This window comes from Phyllostomus hastatus, unplaced genomic scaffold, assembly GCF_019186645.2.
Source record: "Phyllostomus hastatus isolate PE091 unplaced genomic scaffold, TTU_PhHast_1.1 phas_contig_37, whole genome shotgun sequence".
Taxonomy (NCBI): domain Eukaryota; kingdom Metazoa; phylum Chordata; class Mammalia; order Chiroptera; family Phyllostomidae; genus Phyllostomus; species Phyllostomus hastatus.
The window spans coordinates 460,496-485,880 of NW_025333867.1; the positions used below are offsets into that span (position 1 = coordinate 460,496).

At 36.6% G+C, this 25,385-nt stretch overlaps 2 protein-coding genes across 7 annotated transcripts in view; one reads left to right on the forward strand and one right to left on the reverse strand.

The window, feature by feature from the left end:
- Positions 1–9,042, forward strand: part of PRPF4B (pre-mRNA processing factor 4B) — a 35,150-nt gene extending 26,108 nt beyond the window's left edge. For 2 of the 6 annotated variants that reach the window (XM_045841637.1, XM_045841638.1), the window contains exons 12-15: positions 1,190–1,304; positions 1,885–2,036; positions 3,179–3,265; positions 4,369–5,864. In XM_045841637.1, coding sequence (XP_045697593.1) covers positions 1,190–1,304; positions 1,885–2,036; positions 3,179–3,265; positions 4,369–4,572 — 558 coding nt within the window. In that variant the 3' untranslated portion in view covers positions 4,573–5,864. Of the gene's footprint in view, positions 1–1,189; positions 1,305–1,884; positions 2,037–3,178; positions 3,266–4,368; positions 5,865–6,172; positions 6,261–6,516; positions 6,589–7,025; positions 7,072–8,860 lie in introns of those variants that run through there. The other 4 variants (XR_006786012.1, XR_006786014.1, XR_006786011.1 and 1 more) reach the window with 4 other exon arrangements.
- Positions 9,043–12,867: 3,825 nt separating this feature from the next.
- FAM217A (family with sequence similarity 217 member A) lies at positions 12,868–20,860 on the reverse strand. Its single transcript, XM_045841639.1, has 7 exons — positions 20,736–20,860; positions 19,786–19,873; positions 18,081–18,165; positions 17,903–17,916; positions 16,841–16,915; positions 16,687–16,745; positions 12,868–14,274 (listed from the first exon to the last, which is right to left on the reverse strand). Exons 2-7 carry the CDS (start codon positions 19,846–19,848, stop codon positions 13,056–13,058), a joined length of 1,515 nt encoding a protein of 504 aa, XP_045697595.1. The 5' UTR covers positions 19,849–19,873; positions 20,736–20,860; the 3' UTR covers positions 12,868–13,055.
- Between the last annotated feature and the right edge of the window lie 4,525 nt (positions 20,861–25,385).

The window sequence follows — 25,385 nt, forward strand, 5'->3', positions numbered from 1 at the left end:
TATGTGCCCTGACCGGGGATCGAACCTGCAGCCTTTTTCATGTACAGACAATACTCCAAACCAACTGAGCCACCTGGCCAAGGTGCAACTGCATTCTTAAGTAGCTAAATACAGTTGATACTTTAACAAGCTTTGAAAGTACTTTTCCTTTTGAAGCTACCTGTTTATTGATCCCCCAGATGAAAAGAATGCTTATTGTTGGGTCAGATAAAAATAATCATTTCTATCATTAGCCTAATCCCATGGGTATCTGTAATGGACCAGCCTGTAACACTGACCAAGCTTTAGCACATCCCAGTAGAGAGTGCCTGGGGTTATTTATTTAAAGTGTTATGTTTCTTGTGGGTGGGAACAGTAGGCCAAGTTCAAGTCCCAACTCGGAATTTGTGTGTGTCTCTTTTGAAGGGGGGAAGGGACTCTGGAATATGAATTATCTGCACTTGTTAATCCTGAACATGCTTCTGACTCATGAGTGGCAGCAATCATGGGAGCAGCTCCAGCCTTTCTCAGCAGATGTCACTGTTACTGTGTATGTTGAAGTATTTACAAAGGAAAAAAGAAACAAATGACTAATACAGAGTTCATGTTTATCCGTTTCGCCAAGTATATTTAACACTTTCTTAACTAATACTTTCCTTATATTTAAGGGATTTAATAATTTTTAGACTCAAGTGACTGCTAAATTTGGGATGGTCTAGCAGCTTCCAGTGAAAGTTTTTATTCCATTTTTGTCCAAATTTATTCTGAATCATCCTTCTTCCATTGCCATCATAATTTTCTGGCAACTGAAAGTTAGTCTAAGTCTGATCCCTTATTAATGAATGTCTTTGTGCTCCTTAAGTAGTAACTTGACTTTATTCAGGTGTACTGGGGATTTTTAGAAGATGCTTTGTGTCAGTGGTATTTTTCTCTTACTACCCCATCTTTTTCTAAATAGCGTTGGTTAAAATTAATTTTACTTTGTATTATTTCATATTTCTTCACTGAGAAAAGTTCTTTAGTTATAATTAAACATTTGGTAGCTCTTAAATTTTCATAATTGGGAAATTGAGTTATAAAATAAAAAAATTTGTAAATGAGTGACTTTGTTCTCAATATTGGAAATAACTTCTCAAAGCCAATTATTTTTATCTGATTGTCTTAATTATCTCTAACATGAATTAAACTTCCGTGATAAAATGTTTTGCAGGTTAATGAATCAAAAACTATTTTAAAGCTCTGTGATTTTGGGTCGGCTTCACATGTTGCGGATAATGACATAACTCCTTATCTTGTCAGTAGATTTTATCGTGCTCCTGAAATCAGTAAGTGTCTTCAAATGTTCTTTGACCTGGGCCATCATTTATGGTGGAAACAGCATAATTTAATGTCTAAGTATTGTTTTCATCACATTCAGCAGCTGCACGAGGTCATTCATGAAGAAGGGAACCACAGCAAGTTCATCCTCAGGTGGAATAGATGGTAGTTGAGACAGGAGTCTTGATCATGTCTGGCAAGAGTAGCAAAAACAGTGTGGAAAATCCTCGACTTCAGAGGACTGCTCTTGATTACTCAGGGTCTGATTATCAAATTTATGAATGGTGTAGGACCTTCGTTTTTTCCAGTTGCCTTGGTTGAGGCTGATTAGCACCAAAGGTGAAATGAAAAAAGAAAAGATACATACATTTTTCTCTGCCCCTTCAATTCCTTCCCCACTGCCTCATTTTCTAAGGTTTTAAGTTTGAGTTGTTAAGAATTAATGGGAAAGAACATGAAACTAATGCCAAAGCAAGATATTAAGATTGTGGTTATATAGTTCAAGCTAAATTAATACTCCATTAATGGAAATAAATAGTAGTTGGTTGTTTTTATCATCATATATTTAAACTTCCATTTTGTTTCCAGTTATAGGTAAAAGCTATGACTATGGTATAGATATGTGGTCGGTAGGTTGCACCTTATATGAACTCTATACCGGAAAAATTTTATTTCCTGGCAAAACCAATAACCATATGTTGAAGCTCGCCATGGATCTCAAAGGAAAGATGCCAAATAAGGTAGGACATTAATGTGGGCTTGTATTTTTTTTAAGGTCCTAGCATTATTTTCCTATGGACTGACTGATGGATTACTGACACTGATTACTAATGGCTATAAAACAGTTGCAGAGAGGCAAGTATGTGGCTACTGGGATTCCTTTAGCTCTTTCTCATTTCTGGTCTTCAAATTAGTGGTTCTAAATCAGCCAAGAGCTATCAAAAGAGAATAGAACTCTGTTTTCCTTTTCCCTTCTGAAGTTTGTCTTTGTGCTGCTCCTTACCCCCTTGAATTAAGCAGACAGTAGGGTAGAATTGGAATTGAGGAAGAGGGAATTGATGAACATAACTGTTAAACACCATATATATTTTATATATACACATGTATATATGTATACATATATATGAGATATATATGTCATATCTGTATAGATACAGATACTATAAATCTATATATATAATATATATACTGTTTTATGTGTCTGTTCTTTCGGAAGCATCAGTGTTCTTAGGAGCACAGCCTTACTGGTAACAGCATAAACATGCTTGACAGTTGAAATGGAAAAAGATGCCAGTTAGGTTAGTTAGATGTAAGGAAGGGCTTGGTCATCAGAGGAGGAATGGGTGAACATTGAAAGAAGAACTTGATGGCAATCAGTTTATTAAAGTTTAGAAGTTATTTGGGAAAGGAAGGTACCAAGAAAATTTACTTGAAATGACATTTTTCTAACATAAAAATACTCATCCTTAATGCTTCAGCTGTAGTATCAATTTGTTTAACACAAAGCCAGAACTTTAGGGACTTACAAAAATGTCTGAGAGCCATATCTTAGACTTTTATAATTTCAGTTTATGTTATGGTGGACTTGTTAGAATAAATTATACAGAGATTAGCTGTTAGTATTTTAATGAGATCTATCCTGTATCATTATAGGGCTATTTGAGAATAATTTGTAAAATGTCTTTAGATTTCTTAACTGTAAAAAGAAAAAACCCCAATTGTGTGATACTTTTCCTCTCCAAGAACAAATGATTTTAAGTCTTTGTTTAATCCTCAATTTGGAATAGTGAAAGCAGAACTTGATATCATAATTGGTTTAAGTTACTGCCTGGGAAATGTAATAATTTCATGTTATTAAGTTGAAGTTTTGTTTTATTTCCAGATGATTCGGAAAGGCGTATTCAAAGACCAACATTTTGATCAAAACCTTAACTTCATGTACATAGAAGTTGATAAAGTAACAGAAAGGGTAAGTCTATTTTAAGTGTCAAGATTAGATGATTATCTTACTGTTAGCAAATGAGCTGGGTCATAGGAGCTGTATTTTAAAACATTAAAAATAATTTCTTTTTGGGGTTGGCCAATTCCTGAACAAAATAACATCAAGTTAATGAGAAAGATGAAGAGATTTTTAAAATGTGTAATACGAGTTTATTTTTATTATGGGTCATTTTTAGGCCCTTCTCATCTTTCCTTTGGATTGCTTTTTTGATCTGGCCTCCCATCTACCTTAGTGATCTTTTTGAAAACAAATTTGATCATGTTATTCTCTGCTTAAAAATCCTTTCCTAGAGTTTGTTACCTAGATAATATACTTAAATTTCTCACAGTGACAAACTAAGTCCTCTGTAATAGGAACTCTGCCATCTTCAACAGTTTCCCCTTTCTTCACTGTACTCTGTAAACTCTACCATTTCACACTTGGCAAATAGCTGAGGGGCATGCTGTGGCTGTTCTAGACCCCTGTGGCTTCATTCACAACCATCCTGACCTTATCTGCTTCCTGTATTTACTTGCTCATCCCCTAAAAATGTACTCAGCTCCAAGGCTCAGGTGAAATACATACTCTGTATGAGCCTTTCTAAATACCTCCAGGTTGAAGTAAGGACTTACTTATTTTGGCCCCATTATATCGTGTGTTTCTAGCTGTCAGAGCACTTACCACTACACTGGGCCAACTCGTGTACTTGTTTGTCTCCGCTTCAGAGTGGGAAAAGCACAGTTCACACAGCAAGCATTTACTGTTCTCTTTAATTACCTAATATTTTTGAATTCTCAAGTTTTAATTACTTAACTAAGTTTTAGAGTTCTGATACTATTTTTACAAAATTACATTACAGAATAATGTATTTAAAAAACGTATAACTAACTTGTGGTTAACATTTTCATTTGTTTTCTTAACTGCTTCCTTGAAAAGATGTAGAGGATAGAGGCAGCCACTAAATACCCAAATGAAGAGATGATTATTCCTACACATTAGTATTTTTGGTAGACAAAAAAAAAAACAGTCTGATGTGTTACATGTTTTTAGTAACTTCATTTAGAGATACGCATTTTAAAAATTATTTTTAGGAGAAAGTTACTGTCATGAGCACCATTAATCCAACTAAGGACCTGTTGGCTGACTTGATTGGGTGCCAGCGACTTCCTGAAGACCAACGTAAAAAAGTGCACCAACTAAAGGACTTGTTGGACCAGATCCTAATGTTGGACCCAGCCAAACGAATTAGCATCAACCAGGCCCTACAGCATGCCTTTATCCAGGAAAAAATTTAAACGAGATGAAGAAGCTCCAATGGTTTGAGTAATTAAATACAAAGACTGAAGAAATTTCACAGCAGTTTATTAATGTATATAAACTTATAAATATTTCTCCAGCAAATTTGAGGAAGCATGATATATTTGAATTAACACCAAGGGTGATATTCTTTTAGAAATGTTAGTTAATCTGTTTTGTGTCTTATGTGAAATTTCACTGTAGAAGTTGTTTTAACTGCCAAGACTGCACAAAATTACAGTGCTAATGTATATGGTTGCAGTTCACATAAAAGACAAAAGCATCTGTTATAAAATAAGTAGTAATACTGGGTGGTTGATTTATTTTTAGCAGACTTGGCTTCATTTTGGTCTTCAGGTAAAATGGCCAGCATAAATGCTGTTTATATTCACATTTTCCTAGGTGTGTGTGTGCAGGCCACAGCAGCATGCCCTTGGTGTAGTCATTGCCGAAGGGGTCTGTTCCTTCTTGAGCCTGCCTGCAGGGACGGTCTCCTCTTTTAAGCAGGTTGTGTACAACATTCAGTACACTGAAGGTAAGCTAAACCATCAACATCACTGGTGTTTTAAGATGTTATTTTATTGGAACAATTGACAAATGAGGATATTAGCTTTGTGGCAGAATTCCCTGCATGTGTGATAACTGATCTTGTTTTATTTTTTGGCATTGCAACTGTGGCATAGTTACAATTTCTGTTCTATTCATCACATTTAAAATTTAAAGAGTATGCGCTTGATGGATAGAGCCCCTTCAGTGTACTGTTTCTTAATTAACTTTAATTTTTTAAAATCAACTTGCTATAGACTTTATACATTTTGTTAAATACAGTTATTAGTGACATAGAAACAATGCGTAGTTTTCATTTACTAAATTACAAATGTTGAGGCATAATTGAAAGTCCTCATATTTAAAAGTTAGACAACATAATGAAATTTTTAACTATTTGTATGTCATTTTGAAAGTGTACTGGTTTATGGTAAAAGTGTTTTTTGTTTGTTCATTGTTTTCATTATTTGTGATCATGTTGTCTTTCAATACAGGCATAAACCTTCCACTCTTGAACAAAGCAGCTGCTTTTTAAAAGCGGTAATTGCTTCTTTACCTTTTATTTCTTTTGTAAATGAAGCTTTTCTTTAAGAATGTGACTTTAAAGTGTTGTCTATTGCATAAAACAGTTGACACTCACTTATTGTAAAGTGAAGATTGTTCTACTGCATGTGAAGTGGACCATGCAGATTTCTGTATGTTCTCAGTATGCATCACTAGATAATAAAGTCTTTTGTGAACAAGGCATTTGTAGCCATTTTTAAAAATTTTTGTCTTCAGTGCTGGTAAGTCAGGTAAACCATAAATAGTTAAAAGCAACCTTTCGTTTCTTCCTTAAAGTCTTAAACAATTATTTGCTAATAAAGATGTAAACCTAGCCAAAAGTTTATTATTTTATTAATAATTAGGATCCTAATTATTTCATCAAAAAATTCTACAAATATTGTCAGCTTTCAGTGTAGTGAGATAATTCCTGTAGGTTATGGGGTATAAATCAGGATTTAACTAATGTTTCTGCTATTTTCTCACTTTTCCTTTTGATGGTGCGGAAAGAGAAAAAAGGAAAACGGGGCACAGGCCATTCAACGCCTTCTCCAAGGGGTCTGATTTGCTGAGACACCAGCTTCACCTTCTTAACAAGGTTATTTCTGACAGCATGTGTAGATAAACATTTAGCCACAGTTTAAAACAAAAATCATGTAAATCAGCTTGGTTTTGCAACACAAAGGAATTGTATTTTTAACATGATGGAAGAGAATTTTCAGAAATTTATGTAATATTTTCCGTTTGGGTTATAAGATTAATTCTTGTCTCCCTGAGGAGTATGGAAAGTAATCAGATTTTAGGGGCTTAAATAATATTTTTAAATTGTAAATGGGATTTTTTTATTCACCCAGGCACTAATTACAACAAGCATGCACATTTTGGTGCATTCAAGAATGGAAAATCAGAATAGCAGCATTCTTCTGGTGGGTTTTGCTCCATTTAAAGACATGAAATGAACTACAGCCAGGAAGGTGATAGATAATATAATAAGCCAACTTTGATTCTATACCCCATCTCTTCATGATTTAGATTTACTTAAATAAATACAAGGTGGTGTTCATCTTCAGGTAGAGTGAAGCCTTGTAAATGAGGCATCACTGGTGCAGCTTTCTACCTTAAATGGAATGGGTAGAGATTTTTCCCACCATTATTTATTTTGTATTGGTGATAATATGCTGCATATTCAAATCTTTGTAGTTATTTTCACTCAGAATAACATATGATGCTTCTGGTGACTTTTATAGCTTCATTTTATATAATTAAGTTAACTTCCACTAGAAACAGTTCATCTTATGCCTTCAAAACTGTTACATATTCTTTAAAAAACAAAGTTGCTTGTTACTTGTTCTTTGTGTTTTAGGTGCAGCTCAGTGGAAGATGATGACAACCAGAAGACATGAACTAAGGTTTCTGTTCCATAAAAGATTTAAAAAAAAAAAAAGAATTCTTCATTTAAGTTTTGTCTAATTTTTTAGTTTTCAGCATTATGATTTGGGTTTCATTAATGTTTGGTACTTAGAATAGTAGTGCTATTGTGTTCATTTGTAAAGTGCTTGTTTGATCATGCTCCTGCCTCTTCCCCATCTTTCCTTCCCTAAAATAAAAATAGTGGTCAAATTTAGTGGTATAGAAGACTCTTGAATGGTGAGAGTCCTTATATAACACATAAGGTTTTCAAATTTGGTTCCTATGGATTATTGGGGAAACAGCAAATATGAAGATAGCATACATTAAAACTTAGTCTTTAGCTTTAGGTTTCTTATCTCCTTGGCAAATCTGTAAAGATTTAAAAGAATAGGATGTAAAAGGATAGGAACTGGAATTTTGAGAATACTATTCAACTACTGTTTAATGCTTTATTCTCCAACTTGCCCTTTAGTAATTTTAATTTTGACTGGTGCTCCAGTCATGGTCTTAAAGGAAGCAAAATAGTTGGAGCCATTGTTAATTTTTCTTCCTAAGGGAGATGAGAGATGATATACTATAGATCTTTTATATGCTCAAATTAAACATTCGTAGATTAATCTATTTGACAGGAACCCTACAAACAGTCTTTATATACGTGATATTAGAGTTCATAGTTTTGCTGAGGAAGAGATTTGGAACTCTACAAGGGCTCTGTTAGATTGAGGTAATTTTGTGAATGATCTTTTAAAAACCTACAGTCATGTTTCAGAGTAGCTGTGTAGTTTTCAAATACAATTATCTCATGAAGTTTTTGCTTTATTACACTTTATAGCAAAAAGTGATAGCAAGTATGTCAAGTGATTGTCAGACTCAGGGTTCATAAGTCTTCAGAGATAGCTCTTAAAGATTTCATAGTTCTTTCTGTATTGGGGGGAATAGTTGAGATTTTTAGAAAGTATACACATTTCAGACACCATTCTCTAGGTAGCCCTTATTCTTGAAGGTTATCAGAAATTAGGTTGGAATTTTAAGGCTTTGAAGGCATGGAGCATCTTGTCATAAATCTTGAGACTGTCCCAGTACTCGTATTCATCCCTAAATCCTCCATAGCATCTTGTTCCCAGTGCCTATCTCATTCCCCTCAAAATTACTTTTTTTCTGAAAATAATTTTGTATTTTTTATTAAAAGAGTTTTTACTTACAACCATTATAATTACCACTTTCTCCTAATTAACAAATATACAGGATATTTCTACAATATGGAAAATTTATGTTTTGTCGTATGTGGTAGAGGCAGTGAAATGTTATGTTCTCAGATTTGTTCTATGTCTGAGAACAAGTACTTAAACTTTTCTTGGACTTACTCTATCATTTTGTAGCAGAACTCTATCTAGCTAGGTAGAAATAAAATCTCTGAAATGAAACACAGAAATCACGTATATGAAAATTTAGGCCAAGTAGTTAAGGAATGCCCTTTTAAATCTTGGAGATAAGAAAGAAGCCAAATATTCAAATATGTAGCTTCTTCCCTTAGTTATAATGATATCATTAGAAATTCGGTTCCATAAAATGTTTTTCTTCATAGTGTCCTAGTTCAGGCATATATTCAACATGAATTTTATCATGCTTCTCCTAGATGGAATGTCCTTATAGAAATGTTCAATACAAATTCATTTGTGTATTTCACATGTTAATAATGTACACTAAATTGAGTTTTAAAATGTTTTCCAGTTATTTTGATAGATATCGTCATGGCATCTTTAATTGTTCTTTTCCTTTTATATGTAGGGTAAGGGACTGTTCTTCTGAAGAATCTTTCCATTTAGTGATCAAGATATGGAAGCTGAAATCTGAAAATACTCACTATGTATTCTGTTTGTGATATCATTTGAATTGTAACTTGCATTTTAGCAACAATATTCCCAATCAACTTATTGGGAAAACATAATAAAATATGCCACTTGTTACTATATTGTCTCCTGATTTTTCCTTTGCTTGGTTATGTTGTTTTAGATTAAAGACACCATTTCTTACCTGATGTTTCTTAGGTGCTGTTTCACTGTTCACAGATATGCTTCAGAAAATATTCTGTGCTAAAACATGATTGGTAACTGCTGGGTTAAATTGAAGTTAAATATTTACTTTAAAAGTTCTCAAAAGACATCTGATGTGCTCTGTGAATCTCAGTGAAGAGGAAAGGTGTGGAGGGAAGCTTACCAAACTACTGGACAGAAAGAATCGACCCTTTCACAGAACTGCAGCTTGGAAACATCCTGTTTAATATGATTATTCTTTCAAACATAAATGGTTTCTCTGTTGATGCAGAGAAACAAGTGTAGAACATACACCGAAGGGTATTGTATTCATGATCTTTTTACATGTATTGTTTATTTGATTTTCTTAGTAATAGAAGGATAATAAGCAATGAGATAACTCCCTGTTCTATAATGATATAAATAAATGGCTTTGCCCTGGCTGGTGTGGCTCAATGGATTGAGCGCCAGACTGCAAACCAAAGGGTTGCAGGTGCAATCTCTAGTTAGTGTACATGCCTGGGTTGCAGGCCAGGTCCCTAGTATGGGGTGTAGGAAAGGTGAGTGCACATCAATGTTTCTGTCCCTCTCACCCTCTCTTCCCCTCTTTCTAAAAAATAAATAAAAATTTAAAAATAAATGGCTTTATTGTAGATGCGTTGACCTAACACCCTCAGTGTTCCCACTTTTTATTCTCTCCTAAGAAAATTTCTTGAGCTTTTGAAAACTGAATAAAATACTTAGGATATCCTGTGAATCTTTAACACATGCAAAGCAGGATTGGAGGATGGAGGGCCAGAGTGTCTGGCTTTGTAGACTATCCTCCACCCAGCTGGAGCTACCTGCCACTCAGGCCAGTAGACTAATTTCGTCAAATCCTTATTTTTATAAGAAATAGGGCGAAAGGCAGTGGTTCTAGATAGCCTTGTAAAGGCCCTGATTATAGTTTTCTACTTGGGCTGGCAGAGGATTAAGAGCTACATAATTTTCTAAAGTGGCTGATAAAGAAGGGTCATGAGATCCTGTTTTTATTAGGGAAAGTAGAATGTGTAGTGTATTAGATTAGGGAGGGCAGTGCAAACGAGAAAAACGGCTTTGTTTTAGGGTTCAGTTTAAACAACAGATTCCTGGCAACTATCTTTACTAAGCATGACATTAAAAATTATTAGTTCCTTTGCTTTGTAATTGAAATCAGCTGTTAGTATATTTTTTACATAACTGTATTTAGGACAATTTTGGACTCTAATTGAAAATTATCTGGTAGGTAGGTGTTGCAGTAGCTTCACTTTGTTTAGGTTTAATAGTATCCTAAATAAAGTAGCCTGGTTGTTTCCACTAAGAAATTTACTGGTACCAATCGGTACTGCCCCCCCCCCCCCCCCCCCCGCAACCTACACACTCAAAAGAACAAAAGCAATCCTTAGTGTGTGATCAACTCCATGGAACCTCTGACATACTGACCCCTTTCTACCTGTACCTCCAAAATGCTCCTCCCTACCTCCAGTTTCCCATCTCCTGTGCTTACTCCCACTCCTGGTTTTACTGCAATCCAGGGTTTATGTCTGCTGCTCCACACTGTGGCTGGTGCCTCATGCGTGCTTTGTGAGAGGTGGGGAGTTGTTAATCTGGTTGAGTTGTTACTCCAGTGACAGTAAATTCAGTGCTGAGGCGGCCCCTTCTATTTAGTTCTGTGTCATCCCTATTTTTATCTTTTTTAAAAATTTACCACCTAATCCCCTCATTACATGAGATAAAAAATATTCTATTCACCTTACAAATGAAAGTGAACAGATTAAGGACCCTGCCTGAGGTGTTAGAACTTGTTAAGCGGTAGAGCCTGGGTTTGAATTTAGCTGTCTGGCACGGAGCCAGTGCTTGTAATTGCTGTCATGCTTAAGAATCTTCAGTGATAAAGTCTATTCCTCAGTCAGATACTTGGAAGGGTATCTACTACAGTGATTGTTCAGGATACAGTGGTGAACAGAACAGTCATGTTCTTCCCTAAGATTTTACAAATAAAAATTGTATCATTTAGTCCTAAGGGAATAAGATCCAAGCGGGTGAAGAAAGTAGAAATTATAACAGGTGCAAAGGACTGGTAAATGAGGTTCAGGATTTAAGTTAGAACTTTGAGGATGAGTGTAAAAAGTTGATGGAGAAAGATCAGTGCCAATTGGAAAGAGTAAAAATATAAGTTCAAAATTGTGTTATCCTGTGGAAGGGATACTATACCATTTTGGATAATGACATTAATTGTATAGGATTTAGGTAAAATTATATAACAAGGTATCCTGAAGAGTTAAGTTTATCCTCTATTGCTGTGTTGATATTGTTCCAGAAAATTCTTTGAAACCAACATAAAAACTAATCACACTTTCTTTGACCCCTGCCTGTAAGAAAACAGCCTTACTCTTTTACTAAAGATAGAATAGAGCAACTACAGTTGCTCTACTCAACATTTATTTGAATTATTCTTTCGTTCACTTCATGCATCCCTAATACAAATATTTCATCTTATTTGGGAGGATGATACACAGAAAATCCCTGACTGCCTTTGTGTGTGGGATTGGGGAGAGGGAGAATCCTTTTACTTTTCATGTTTACCTTTGGGTAATCTTTTAAGTTTTAATTATGGCTTTATTTTAATGTTTAAGAAAAACTAAACTCACCAACCATTCACTAAAACCAAAGCACACTATCTCCCCAAATATCCAAACTCTAACTGTTACGTTAAGTTATTCCTTTACTGTGTGTTTGAAAATGTGATCTGAGAACCACCTGCATTAAAATTGTCTGGGATGTGCGTTTATATTTTAGGTGCCCAGGCCTCACTCCCAAAGATTGTTTGTGTAAGCCTGCAATAGAACCCAGCACTCGACTTTTTTGTTTCATTGATTCTTAGGTGCAGTAAGTGTCAATCAGCTATTTCCCTTTTCACCAGTTCATGAGTTAAGCTGTAGCTTATTTTGAGTTTCAACTAACCAAGGGTAAGACTTCGAGTAACAGAGAGCCTTGGGGTGGGGGTGTGAGTTTCATTAACCTGAGATTCTGATTGCTTAGTAGACAGTAACTTTTCCCATTTTTCTTTGGACATTGAAAAACAATTAGATCTGGGAGAAACAAGGGGGTAAGGGGAAAAGAAGGGGAAGGGTCAAGTTAAAGAACATGTAAGAAAGGCATGGACAAAGACAACTAGGGGGGTGAGGGAGGATTGCATGTGGAAGGTGGGGGGTAGGCAGGGCAGGGGAGAGTAATGGGGGGAAAATGAGGACAACTGTAATTGAACAACAACAAAAAAATAACTATTAGATGTGAGTAAAGAGGGTTGTTTCATGCCTAAACCTCCAGTTAGGCCCCAAAGAGAATTGGTCTTATTTTCAAATGACAAGGGCTTGGGAAATGGAAAATTTTTTTCACAGCAGAACTTTGAGGATCTTGTATATGAATTTAACAAAACAGCAACTTATTTTGCTTTTAATGGCCAGATACCTAAGGATATGTCAAAACAATAGACAAAAGAGACTTCGGAGATAAGAAAGAAAAGAAAAAAGGTAACGGGAATAATTTTTTAAAAAAATCACTGGTAGAGGTAACTAACTCTTAGGTATATATAATTGAACACAGGAATAGCTAGCAGCAAGAAGTCAATGATACCATTTATTGATGATGGAAATATACCAGGAAACAATCACAACAAAAGAACGATCTTTTGAGTGGAACAGTTTACTAAGTAAAACATTTTGAAATATAACATGCAAAAGATTGTCTGTTACCTTGGGTTGATACATAGACTGATCTCAGCAGTGGTTTCCATAAGTTCCACTCCATGAGCACATCAAGTAATTTGTGTGCCTGTGCATGTTTAATACCTGCATCTCGAAATGATGAACCATTTTTAGCTAGGCTTCTTATGATAAATTTGCTCACATTGAGGCGCATAGGGGGAAATGTTATTTTTGCTCAATGGGTGAGCACTTACCCTTAGCTATAAATGAAGGTGATAAACAGTATCGCTTTTGAATATAGAATGATCTGTTCAATGCTATGTGTTTTCGGTAAAGTTTCTTTTTGGTCCTTGGTGCCTTGATTTCTTCTGTGTGATTTTCAGGAAAAGACAAATTTATGGGTGAAACTGGTATTAGAGACCTTGGTGGCAGACAAGGTCTTGCTGAGACCACTTTAACCAGTGATTGAGTTGTTTGGGCAGTAGTAGGATTGGTTGAGAGTTCTTGGCATGGATTTAAAATGGAACTTTTGGGATTCTTGAAAGCATCATAAGTTGCCATCAAATGTTTTGTTGTGGATGAACCTTTTAGAGATGGTGGTTTAGAATTCCACTTATATTTGCCAGCAGTGCTCCAGTTCCATTTTGAAGCATTTTGTTCAAGCTTGTAAGCACCAGAATTATTTTTTCTTTTTTCTCTAGCTTTATCTACACAAGTTGTCTGAAGACTTACAGAGTCAGAAAGTTTTGGCTGTCTTGGTTTTGGTATAGTTTTGGAGGAAGAGGGTCGTTCAGTAACTGCTGGAGTACAGAAGGTAGTTGGTAATCTTGGCCTCTCTTTTTGTATAGTCGTATGTTGTAATCGTTCCAATTCCAATAAACGAGTTATCAAATGTTCAATACAACTTTCTGGAGATTCTACTGTTGCTTTCCAATTTTCAGATTTTGAGACAGCTAATTTGTGCAAGTCCAGAGTATTGAAAGGAGGAGGAAGAAAATCAGGATATAGAAATACTTCACTTGGTTCTTCTGTGAAAGATTCTTCAACATTTTCTATTGTTTCTGGCTTTAAGTTCAGGTCCATCTTTTTAAAATAGCTGAGTAAAGTATCACTTGCCTTTTCATTTTCTGATAAATCACTTTCATCTGTTAAATTTTCTTCTACACTGCTATTTCCATATTTCAAATTCCAATTTGGAGCAGATAAAGTTTCACCATTGTTGTTTTCTATAGTTGAACATAAATTAACATGAGCCTCATTTCTGTCTTTAAAAAAGTCTCCGTCGGCATAGGGCCAGCAGAGACTTACTGATGTCGGCAGTTCAGAGTAAGAACCAACTTGCTTATCAACTGGAGCACTTGTTAGTGAGTGGTTCAGAGTGAAGAACTTTATGGGATTGTTGGTTGTATTAAAGCCAATTTCCATAGAAGGTTTTTTGAAATCCCTTAAAAATGATTTAATTAATGAATGGCTTGTTGACTAAAATTAAAATGCTATTAAATAAGAATGAGTAAGTAACCTTTATTAAAGACTGGTTAATGTTTAGTTCCTAATGACATATGTGTATCTATCTATCCATCTTAACAGAATATGTTAATTTTCAAGTATGCTCTGATTATATACTACTATATACATTTTTAAACTATCAATTAAACTATTGATGGGGCATCCCCTTATCATGCAGACAATGAAATCATTATAACTACAAATGGCTAACTGTGGCTATGAATGGCCACTAGGTTAAAAGTGGTTAATTATATCTGTCTGCCTATAAATATTTTGTACGTGCATTTATGCTCTCTGAAAAGGACACTTTCCAACTCAATCTGAAATTACAGTGAAATGTTTATTAACCCAGAATTAGATAAAAGTAAACTCTTAAAGAACATAGTTAGGTTACTTACTGGATAAAGGATTTTATTTTGTGGTCATTGTGGTTTTTAAAAATTATTCTAACAAAAAAGTATTCAAAATAATGTATATCAAACAAAAATTACCCCAGATATAGTCCACAGTAATTTTCATCTGATAGTGCTCTTTTGCTTTAGAAGCAAATACTTCTGGGTATTATAGTAAAATGAAACTGCAAAAAAGCCAGGCTACAGAATACTCAGTTTATTGTTAAATAGAAATACTGACATTGAAAGATTTGATCCACTAATTGGATCAAATTAATCCTGTTGTGTGTGTGTGTATGCGTGTGTATAAATATTATACATGTATGTGTGTGTGTATATATATATATATATATAAAATGGAATATATATTCCATTTAGCTTTTAAAGGCAGTTTACCATTTCTACAGAAAAGGGTAAAAATTTATGCATTTACTTAAATATTAGGTGTACTGACTTGCCTTTGAAAAAACCACAAGAAAACTATTTAAACCTACAATTGGTAATAGGCACAATCCATGTCATGCAGTAAAAAGAGCAGGGTTCTGGAGACAGAAGACCTAGGTTTGGCTCCTTTGCCACCAGGGAGCATAATGGAAAGGAGAATGCCTACCTTGGAGGTGATCTAAGAAATAAGGCAATTAAATGAATGGACTTTGCAAAAGTGTTAAACACTGAATGAAAATTACTGTTACTTTGATTCTCTTGTAGATGGTATATTGAGAAAAATCTCCATAATAAAATATTTCATTGATACCAACTTTTCAACTCTGCAATATTATTAGGCCTTCCCAGTATTAACAGCAAATGCCTAACAAATACATTATTCTGTTTGGTCCTGACAACAACCCCATGAAATAGGCACTCTCATTTTCTACCTTTTATGGGTAAGGAAACTGAGGCAAGTCTGGTTAAGGTCACACATCTAGTAAGTGGCAGAGCTGGATTTAAACCCAGGTGAGGGGATCCCATGTCTGTGGTCCTAGCCTGAACTCTGCTGTTTGCACTTCTGCTAGTTAGCATGACAGAATTCATTTCATTTGACCCTTTACCTTGAAATCCTTGTTCCCAGCTGAGTTCACTAGTAAAACAAGCCTTGCCTATCCCTATCAGCTCCAACATTCCCTTAGGACATTAATCAGTACAATCCCTTTAGCACTTTGATTTCACCCTTCAAAGTTTAGCAGTGGGTGAATTTATCCAGAACCTCCAATTGCTGCCATCAAATGAAACACCCTATTGTCAAAACTGGATACAAAAAGAGGAATAGAACTCAAGTCCATTAAATAATACTCTGTATGTAAAAGTGACACATAACAGTGTTCAATAAATCATATCCAAATAACAGCAACCTGTATTTTTAAGAATCATTATAGCTGATTCTAATGTACACTAAATCTTAAGAACCAAATAATAAGAATTCAAATCCTGTAAGGTCTCAGAAGCAATATCCTATTGTGGTTATGAGCATGAATCAAGCTACTTTTATATTCTGGTACTACCATTCATTAATTGTATGATGTTGCACAAGTTCTTTAACTTGTCATCCGGCCTCAACGTCCTCATCTATAAAACAGGGATGATGATAACAGTACCTACCTTATAGGATTGTTGTGAGGATTAAATAAGTTAATACATATAAGAAATTGTTCCTAGCACATAGAATATTACAATACTTTCTCATACAAGTCCTTTTTCCTTCAATGAGAAGTCTAGACTCTTGTCCATCTAAACCCTCACTGTAACAGCATAGTAAACTCTCAATGGCCATATAATGATTATCTCTGTAGTGTCTGCCAGCCACTTTCTATTTTAGAGTGAGTTTCTATAATTTCCCATTATTTGCACACACTACTTTTTTGTGGTTGTTTTTTTTGTCCTAATACTTCAGATAAGTAGTTAACTCATCTATATTTAAATTTATTTCACTAATTTAGGGGTTTACAAAAATATCCTCTTACCTGTTATCCATGGTACTTCCTTTGTTAAGAGGATAACTCCATAACTGACATATCCTAGTCTGATGACAGAAAAGTCATGGGCAACATTTTAGCAACTGCATGCATTTTTTTAAAATAATACTTTAGGAAAAGAGTATGATGAATAAAATCCCACCTGTGTTCTTTTGTGAGCATTCTCTGACAAATTAAGCTCTAGCATCAGTTGCTCTACTGGAATTTCCAAATGGTTCTATAAAGCAGCAGAAGACTTTTAAACACAATATATCTCTGTTCCCTACTCCTGTTCTAAGACTATATAGTTGTTGTAACTAAGAAATATATAGTTTCATCTAAGAAATATATAGTAAAATCCTGTAATACTCCCTTATCATTTGTTTTTACTGACATCAGGAATTAGTATAATCTTATAAGTACCAACTACACAGTGTTAACTAATGAGCCTTGAATATTATTAAGATGATCATATTTAACTAACAGTTAAGTGTTTTCTATTTTGATAAAAAAAGTAAATGAAAATTAATTTTCTCACTACTTCAAAACAAAATGTTAACCATTTCAACTGCTTTAGATACCTTAATGGCTGAGACCATTTTCCTTTTGGCAATGACTAGAAAACACTATATTCACTACAAAGTTAATTTCCATTTATAGAATTGTATATTGAAAAAATTTAACATATCCCTGGCTGGTGTGACTCAGTTAGTTGGAGCCTTGTCTCGTGCACCAAGATGTTGCCAGTTTGATTCCTCCTCAGGGCATAGCCAGGTTTCAGGTTTGATCTCACTTGGAGCGCATATAAGAAGGCAGCCAATCAATGTTTCTCTTTTACACTGATGTTTCTCTCTCTCTCCCTTCCTTTTTTTAGAAAACAATGAAAAAATATCCTTAGGTGAGAATTAAAACAAAAGAAAAATACTAAAGGACACATGGACAAAACCAAGGTGGTGTTGCGGGGAATCAGGGGAGGGAGGTGGGGATTGCTGGGGTGGGGGGTGGTGGTGGTGGGGAATAAATGCAGAAAAAAATAACATAATAAAATATTAATTTAATGATCAATTTGCAGCCCTGTAAAAAACTAATGGCTTTGACTTCATTAAAGAACTCCACAGAAATGAAAAATAAAGTTTAACTTTGAGGAAAGATTTTTTTAAAGAACATACAAATAATTGTAAAATAATGTTTTGTGAATTATTTAAAGCCAAACATTTATCCTTACCTTGTTACTTTTGCCTGAAAGAATGTATATAAAAATAACAATTAATAGTTACATAAAGCTAGTTGCACTAAAAACAAACCCCCTTTAATATGAGTGGTTATTCATATTATACAAGTGAATATAACTTTTTATGTATTTATAAATATTAGTATAAATATACACATCTAGGATTTCTTACCACCTGCTGCACTATCCCTTCCAGGTGGGAGGTTTTTATTTTCAGGATCAGGTACTTCTGAATCCAAATTCCAGTGAGATAAATTCTAAAACAATATTTGTTTTAGGATAAACTTAATGTTAAAATTTTAAAAGCTTAAATACATAATTTTACATGTCCTTTGGGTAAAGTATAAAAAAAGGCACAAGGCTTCATGAGCCTCCCCCACCACCAATAAGGGTACTACCAGCTATTATCAGCTTGATTACAATTATTAGTCAGGAAATGGAAAGGCTTTTACAATAATTTATGGTTTCACTCTCATTTTGTTAAAAATAATGGCACATCAGTTTTCAGAATTGAGTTAAAAATATAATAAAATGTCCACCTCATGTCTTTGGTACATAACGGCAAATTCACCAAATCTTCTATACCTGAAAACCAGATCTGAAAGCCTATAAAATCTTTCCATCAACCAAAGAAAATTCTCTAACTCTCACATTATACTCAACATTGAACAGCCCACTACACATTTTGGACTACAGTTGTTGAGAAACACTCAGGAAGCACTCAAAAGAAAGTCAAAAAATGAGTAAGAAAATGTACTAACATTGATTGAGTATTTATATTCCGGACATTGTGCTGAGTGCTATGGGTAAAAGTGTGGGATGTGGAGGAGAGGATTGTAATAATTTATCCTGGAAAAGGGAACATGAAGAGGTGATTAGTTAATTTTTTTAAAAAGCACATTTTTTAGGAACAAACTCAGTTGTATTCTATCTCAAATGAGGAAATCCTTTGTAAATTAAACTCTAAGCAATACACAAATAAAATGTCAGGTAGCATTAGGTGTCATCTCCACACTAAGGAGGAACAGGGAGACATAATCCCACATATAGAATGAGGATTTAACTGATCCACAAGGATCATCTCCTGATAGGAAGGAGAGTTGAACCTTGGAAGGTAGGCTGTAGATTCTCTTTCTCTGGTAGTGTCTGAAAAATAAAATTAGTTAATTATTCACTGCTCTCTGAAATAGTATGTTTTAGATCTACTCTCTATGTAAGAATTACTTGGGGAGCTTTTTAAAAATAATACTCTGAATTCTGATTCAGTAGGATGAAGATACGCCCCAGTTATTTGTATTTTTAAAATGTCCCTGACATTCTTGAGCTCCTTTCAGCTATGTCTGTAACCCTGGCATACTTATGTGCAAAATAACGTGTGAGAACTATTCTTAAATTCTCATGGTACAGGGAGGCTGATGAACTGTGCTGTTGAGATCATGAAATCAAATTAATGTACCTAAGTTTGTCAATTGGTAAAGAAGGTCGTCAGCCACACATGATGCCAACTGGAGTGCAAACTCCTTACAGGTTGGGGGGAATTGGTCATTCTTTTTAACATCCCACCTGCTTTACCAATATTTTCCACAAAGTATGTGTGAGGAAATAAAACAAAATCCAATTGTAATTAGAAACATCTCAAGATTTGGAGAGAAGCCTAGTTAACTTCGCCTTTGTTGCAAGAAATAAAAATTTTCCATTTAATATTCCAAATGTGCCAAGAGGAAAATTCAGGACAAACTGCTCACAGAGAGACAGCAATAAGGAATCTCAGCAGTAAGATTCAATGGGGTTTAGATCTTAACCAATGGGAGCTGCTGCCCAAACATCCAAGGCCAGTAGCATCTACCATACCTCATGGCCAGTAGCATCTGCCATACCTCATGAGGGATATTTGACACACGCAGGTTGGTGCCGCAGTTCTCACCATTTCTTCTCCCCATTTTGCTGGCTTGTTTCCCTAAAATCCTATACAGGTTGTGGAACAGGCACATTTATGGGTAAGGTACAACACTGACTTTTAAAAAGCATGAACTTTGGCTTCCCATCTAAAGGAGGTGTAAAAGATATTTGGAAAGCAGAATACAGGGACTGTGAGGGTAGGGTGGGGGTAACGATGTAAAATCAACCAAAAACAAGGGGCAATCCAGACAAAAAAACGAGTAGGTTGGGGCATAGACAACAGCACACAGATCTAACGGACAGAAGGTTAGGAAATTAAGGTCTGAGGTGACGAAGGAGATAGTATCAAATAGGAAAATAAAATGCAAATTAGAAAAATAGGATGAATTATCTGGAACCTATAAAGCAGGGTCACGAACTCTGCTTTTAATCACTCAAAATAGGTACTCCATTTGAAAGCAGGCTCAACCCCACAAACTGGCAGGGCAAGGGCCCCATGAACGTTTCAGAGACACTGAAAGGTCCAGAGGACCAAACACTACCTTCCACACCAATTTACTGTCTCCTAGAGGGGAAGTTGCATCCTGAAGAAATGGAAAACACAGTCCAGGCAAGTTTTTAATCAGTGGGCAGTGACCCACCTGCTCTATGCCAGGCACTGGGGTGGAGGACTGGAGGAGGACGAGGCTGCTGCCTGGGGCCAGCCGGGTGTGTGCCCTGGAGGGCGCCAGGAAAAGGCCACCGCACCTGGGGGAGAGGCCCAGAGAGCCGCGGCCTTCGCGACTGGGAGTTGGGGAAGGAGCTTTGGAGCGGGGACGTGGGTGGCTGCAGAGAGGTGCCACTGGTGGTGCAGACCCTTCCCTCCCCAGCTGTGCAGGCCTCGGTGGAGAGAGCGCGGCCGCGGCCGGCAGGGGCGCCCGCCTCTTACCCCACAGCGGTGTCGCCGGCCCACGTGCGGTCTGCGTATCCCGGCGCGCTGCGGGCCCGAGGCCCGGGCCCCTCGGCGTACCGGGCGGGCGGCTGCACGGGCTCCTCTTCCGGCCCGGCCTTCCTGCAGCGGGAGGACAAGGAGGGCAGCGGCGGCGGACGGCCTGTGAGGCTCGCGGGCGAGCTTTCACCGCGGCCCGGTCGCCCGGCAACCACCGTCGAGCGTGGACACCCTCCACGGCCCCGCGTTCCACCGGGCCCACGGGTGTCCGTGGGTTGGTGACGGCCGCCCAGGCCCGGGGCATCTTAGGGGCGCCAGGCAGCCAGCCCCGCAGAATGGGCGACGCTGCCGAGGGAGGGCGCTGGGCCTCGAGTCCCCACCCACGCGCCCCTCTGGTCTTCCTCGGGGCGCCCCCGCCCCTGGGCCACCCTGGCTGGGTGGTGGCCAGAGGGCAGGGGCTCCGCACCGGCGGGGAGTGTATTGTTATATGTAAGTAAATACGTAAGTATTTACACATTTGTGGCTGCCATATATTTGTATATGTAAGTAAATGATGAAAATGTCAGATGCAGGTATAATAAAGCATTGACATTTGAGGAATTTTTTTTCAATCCTTTGCTGATGGAAACTACTGCATTCTGTTGAACACTAGCCCTAGATTCAACCCCCAAAATGTTTTTGTTAAGCATCTAAATGCACTGGTTTAACATTTAGGGGAAGGGATTCCATGCTCCTTTGGATATCTTCCCAGGAAAATGCACTTAAGAGTATATACCAGATGTTGAACACAATTTCGAGGGTTTCTCAGATGTTAGACTACCAAGTCCACCCTCCCCCCCAGGTGTTTGTCTTCCTCTGCAGTTTTATTTTCCTTTCAGAAGGCCTTTCCTGACTTCATTTTTAAAAAGCCTTTCCCACCCACATTATTCTATTTCATAACACCCTGTTTTCCATGTCTTATCTGTACTCCTCACGATCTTGTTAGTCTTCACTTCTTAAATTGTCTGTCTTCCCAGTAGAACATAACTTTCTATGAGAGCAGGGGCAGTATCTGTCTAGTTCATTGCTGAATTCTGATAACTTGAAACTGCTTGGGCACATAGTAAAAGCACAATAAATATAGGAGAATAATTATAAGATCAGACAATGCCTCTTTGGACGTCTCTCACCTAAGCACTCTCCTCCTTCACACTGTTTTCCATACTGTTGATCTAAAACAAATACCCTCCTAATGTCTAAAGAATAAAGTTCAAATTTGGTAGCCAGGCTTTCAGTGTCTGTGCATCACCTTCCCAGTGCCTACAATGGATCAAACACATCAGTTTCGCAGTTTTCCTAAGCACTCTCCTTCAGTACGTATATTATGTTTACTTTTTCTATAATTGCTCCTCTTTTTCTTTTAATCTTCTCCCTCCTTTTATCTGCCTAAGTCCTATTTATATGGATCTAGCTCACAAAACATCTTCCCTGATCCCTCAGGAAGAGTAAATTGCTACCTCTTTCAAGAACCCTATTTTGGATTATATTATAATGATTTGTTTATAATTCCTTACTTACTGTTACATTATAATTATTCATTTATAATATATTACTCATTTTCTTTTCAATGCCTTGAAGGCAAGACCTGGCCTTATTCTATCTAGCAGTGTGCTGGCATATACTAAGCACTCAATAAATATTTGAATTAATTTACTAAAACAATAACATTTGCTAGAGTGTATGGTGTGGTGATTATGTGCCAGGTATAAGTGAACCTTTTATACCAATTAGCTGATTTAATACTCTTAACCATACAATGAAATTGGTATTCCTATTTTATAAATGAGTAAACTGAGACATAAAAATGTTAAATAACGTTTCCCAACTTGTGAGACAAGAACAGGGAATTGGGTAAATATTAGGGTCCATGAATTTCCAGCTCATACTTTCTATACATATATCAGCAGGGAGTTTTTGTTCTGTTCTCTGGTTAGGAGACATGAATGTGTGTGTGTGTGCACCCGTGTGTTTCACACATATTCCCATCTTTCTTGCTTTGTGATTCTGTTTCTGCCGTTTTCTTTTGTTTCATAACTTGAGCTGATTCTTGATTCTTTAAGGTCCCTCTGAGATTTGTAATTTATTAATACATCTTCTAAGATTCTTTTTTTCCCCTTGACAGGCATATTTCTTAAACCTTTCCTTTTATCTCCACTTGCCTCCTCTTCCTTCCTCTAGAGACTTTTCGAACACTTTGACACTAACATCAAAAGCATGCACCCACTCACTTGTTGAAGTTTTTACTATTTACTATTACATGCTTAAAACTATAGTGACAGAATAGTCCTTGTACAGTATTTACAGGGGAGCACTCATGCTAAGTGGTGAGGAGACAAGGCTAAGAGAGGAACTAAATGTGAAATGTGAAATATAAGGGCAACAACTAGGAGAACGATGTTCTTTCCAAACCTTTGAGTCTGATTTGGCTCAAGTCCAGCCTTGAGAGTGAGGAGTTAGCTGGACAAGTAGGCTGTTTTCTGTAATGGGTCTGGTCCAGCATTAACATCAGTTGTTGGCCCAAAGGAGCACACCATCCTTCTAGGCCATCCCAAGGCACTCTGAGTAGTTCACTTTACAGTGGTAGGCCTCAGGCTTACCTTACTTTGAACCTGTACCTTTTTACCTAATCCGATGGAGGAGGGCAAGGCCAGTGTTCCCTGTCTCATGTCATTTAACAAGCTCTTGCATTAATTACAACAAAGGTAGTCTGAATTGGTGGAAAAGAAGGAAAGAAAGCCTTGGGCCAATTACCCATGCAGTAAGCATGCCTTACTGCCCAGCTCAGTTTCTCCTAATGTGACAAAGGTGGCATATTGACACCAGTTAACTATTTTGGAAAGCACTTTGATATATATATTTTTTTCATAGTCCAGAGTTATGCAAAGAAATGTCAGTGACAACATTGTTTAGTTTCTATTTACTCTGGAGGGGAAAAGCTTCTTTTGTTTCAGTCTACCTCTTTCAGTACTTCTCTCATTTTTACATTGCCTGTGCATTTGCCTCCACCTCCTTTTATTCTTCCCTACATCATTGCCAAGGTCATGGCTGGTCATAGAATCCTGTTCAGAAATTATGTATGTTTTTTCAGTAAGTGAGATCATTATTTTCTAGTTAATAAGTTTATTTTAGTTAATCTAGTTAATTTAAGTTAATCTAGTTAAGTTAATAAGTTAATCTAGTTAATTTTTGTTCTCCAGTGGATGCTAAATCAGTGGGGAACATGTCAACTCATTTATGAGCAGTTTGTATTTAGTGGCTGGTTTAGCTAACTTGTCTTTATTCCCTTTTCTGCTTTGTCTTTCAGTCATGGCCAGTTCTATGTATCCTTGATTCAGGACTCTATTTCTATGAGAATTTACCTTAACTTGTCTAACTTTCTCATGTTTGTACAGTTCCTTTTTTAGGAACATGAAATATTTTGTTAAAAGTTTTGTTTTTCTTTGAAAAATTAACCTTTATTATTATGTTCCCTTATTTGAGAGACAACCATTCTGTTGCAAAAATAGAGGAAATCTTGTTTAAATTTTATTCCTACAATGAATGTGATAGTGATATATATGAATATAGTTCCAAAAGTAAGATAAACACATCCATAAATTCTACATCTGCCTATGTTATAGTTAGTACTTTTGAATAAATTCTTAAGCATATTTCCACTTTTATTTAGATCTTTCTGAGAGACTTGATTTCTACAGTTTAAACTATTTTAAAACTCTTCTAGTCCTTCAAATGCCTACCTCTGTAATTGTGTTTCTTAGCCTTGCATTATGAATTTACTTTGAATTTTGATTTAAGTTTCAGGATCAGAACTTACTTTCTGGTGCCAGGAAAGCAGTAGCTTGGCTCCTCTTTCTGGTAGTCGGGACCCTCCCACTTCATTTGCTTTGAATGGAACACTCTCTTTAGGACACTTTCTTTAAGAAACTTGGAGATGATCTTTTCTCTTTGAACATTACTGAATACTTTGCCTTCTGGGAGCCAGCTGATCTTGTCACATTCACCATGGCAGAGGGAAAGCGGAAGTTGTTCAGGGGACACAACAACCCTCTTTGGGAGAGAGAGAGAGAAAGAGAGAGAGAGAGAGAGCAAGAAAGGGAGAAAGAAATTGCTGTTTATCTAAAAGTCATGATAAGAGATCTGCCTATCTAGAAAAACAGTCCGGAGTCCCACGGTTGCCCTGCTGAGGGACCAGTCTGAGCAGCGCTGCTGGCCCTTCACAGCCAACTCCTGTCACGAGAGGAGCAGTGCTGGCTTATGAGGGCTCTTTCTAATCTTGTGAGAGAATAAAAACATATTACAGACATAATTGTGAGCAGGTAAATACATGGGACCCTGAAGAATAGAATTAGAAGTAAGTGGAATACAAAGCAAGATTCAAATGGATTTAGTGCATTAGAGCATCAGCACCAGCCAGCAGCAGGGGTCGCCAGCCTCTGCGCTTGATGTTACTCCCATCCTGACCAGTGTTCTTTCCATCACACCAGTACTAGAGAAAATTAATACGGTTGATTCCTTGAAGAAGTCTTACCCATTACAAAAAAATTTATCCATCAGATAGTTTATTTAAAAATAAAATGTAATCATTGTAACCTACATGTGAATTCAGCCAGG

Coding starts and splice junctions, on each gene's coding strand:
- FAM217A (XM_045841639.1), bottom strand. CDS start 19,848: ATGGGGAGAAGAAATGGTGAGAACTGCGGCACCAACCTGCGTGTGTCA. Junction 18,166..19,785: donor TGTCAAATATCCCTCATGAG/GTATGGCAGATG, acceptor ATATTGTTTTAG/AATTTATCTCACTGGAATTT. Junction 14,275..16,686: donor GGAAGTACCATGGATAACAG/GTAAGAGGATAT, acceptor ATCATTTTTAAG/GGATTTCAAAAAACCTTCTA.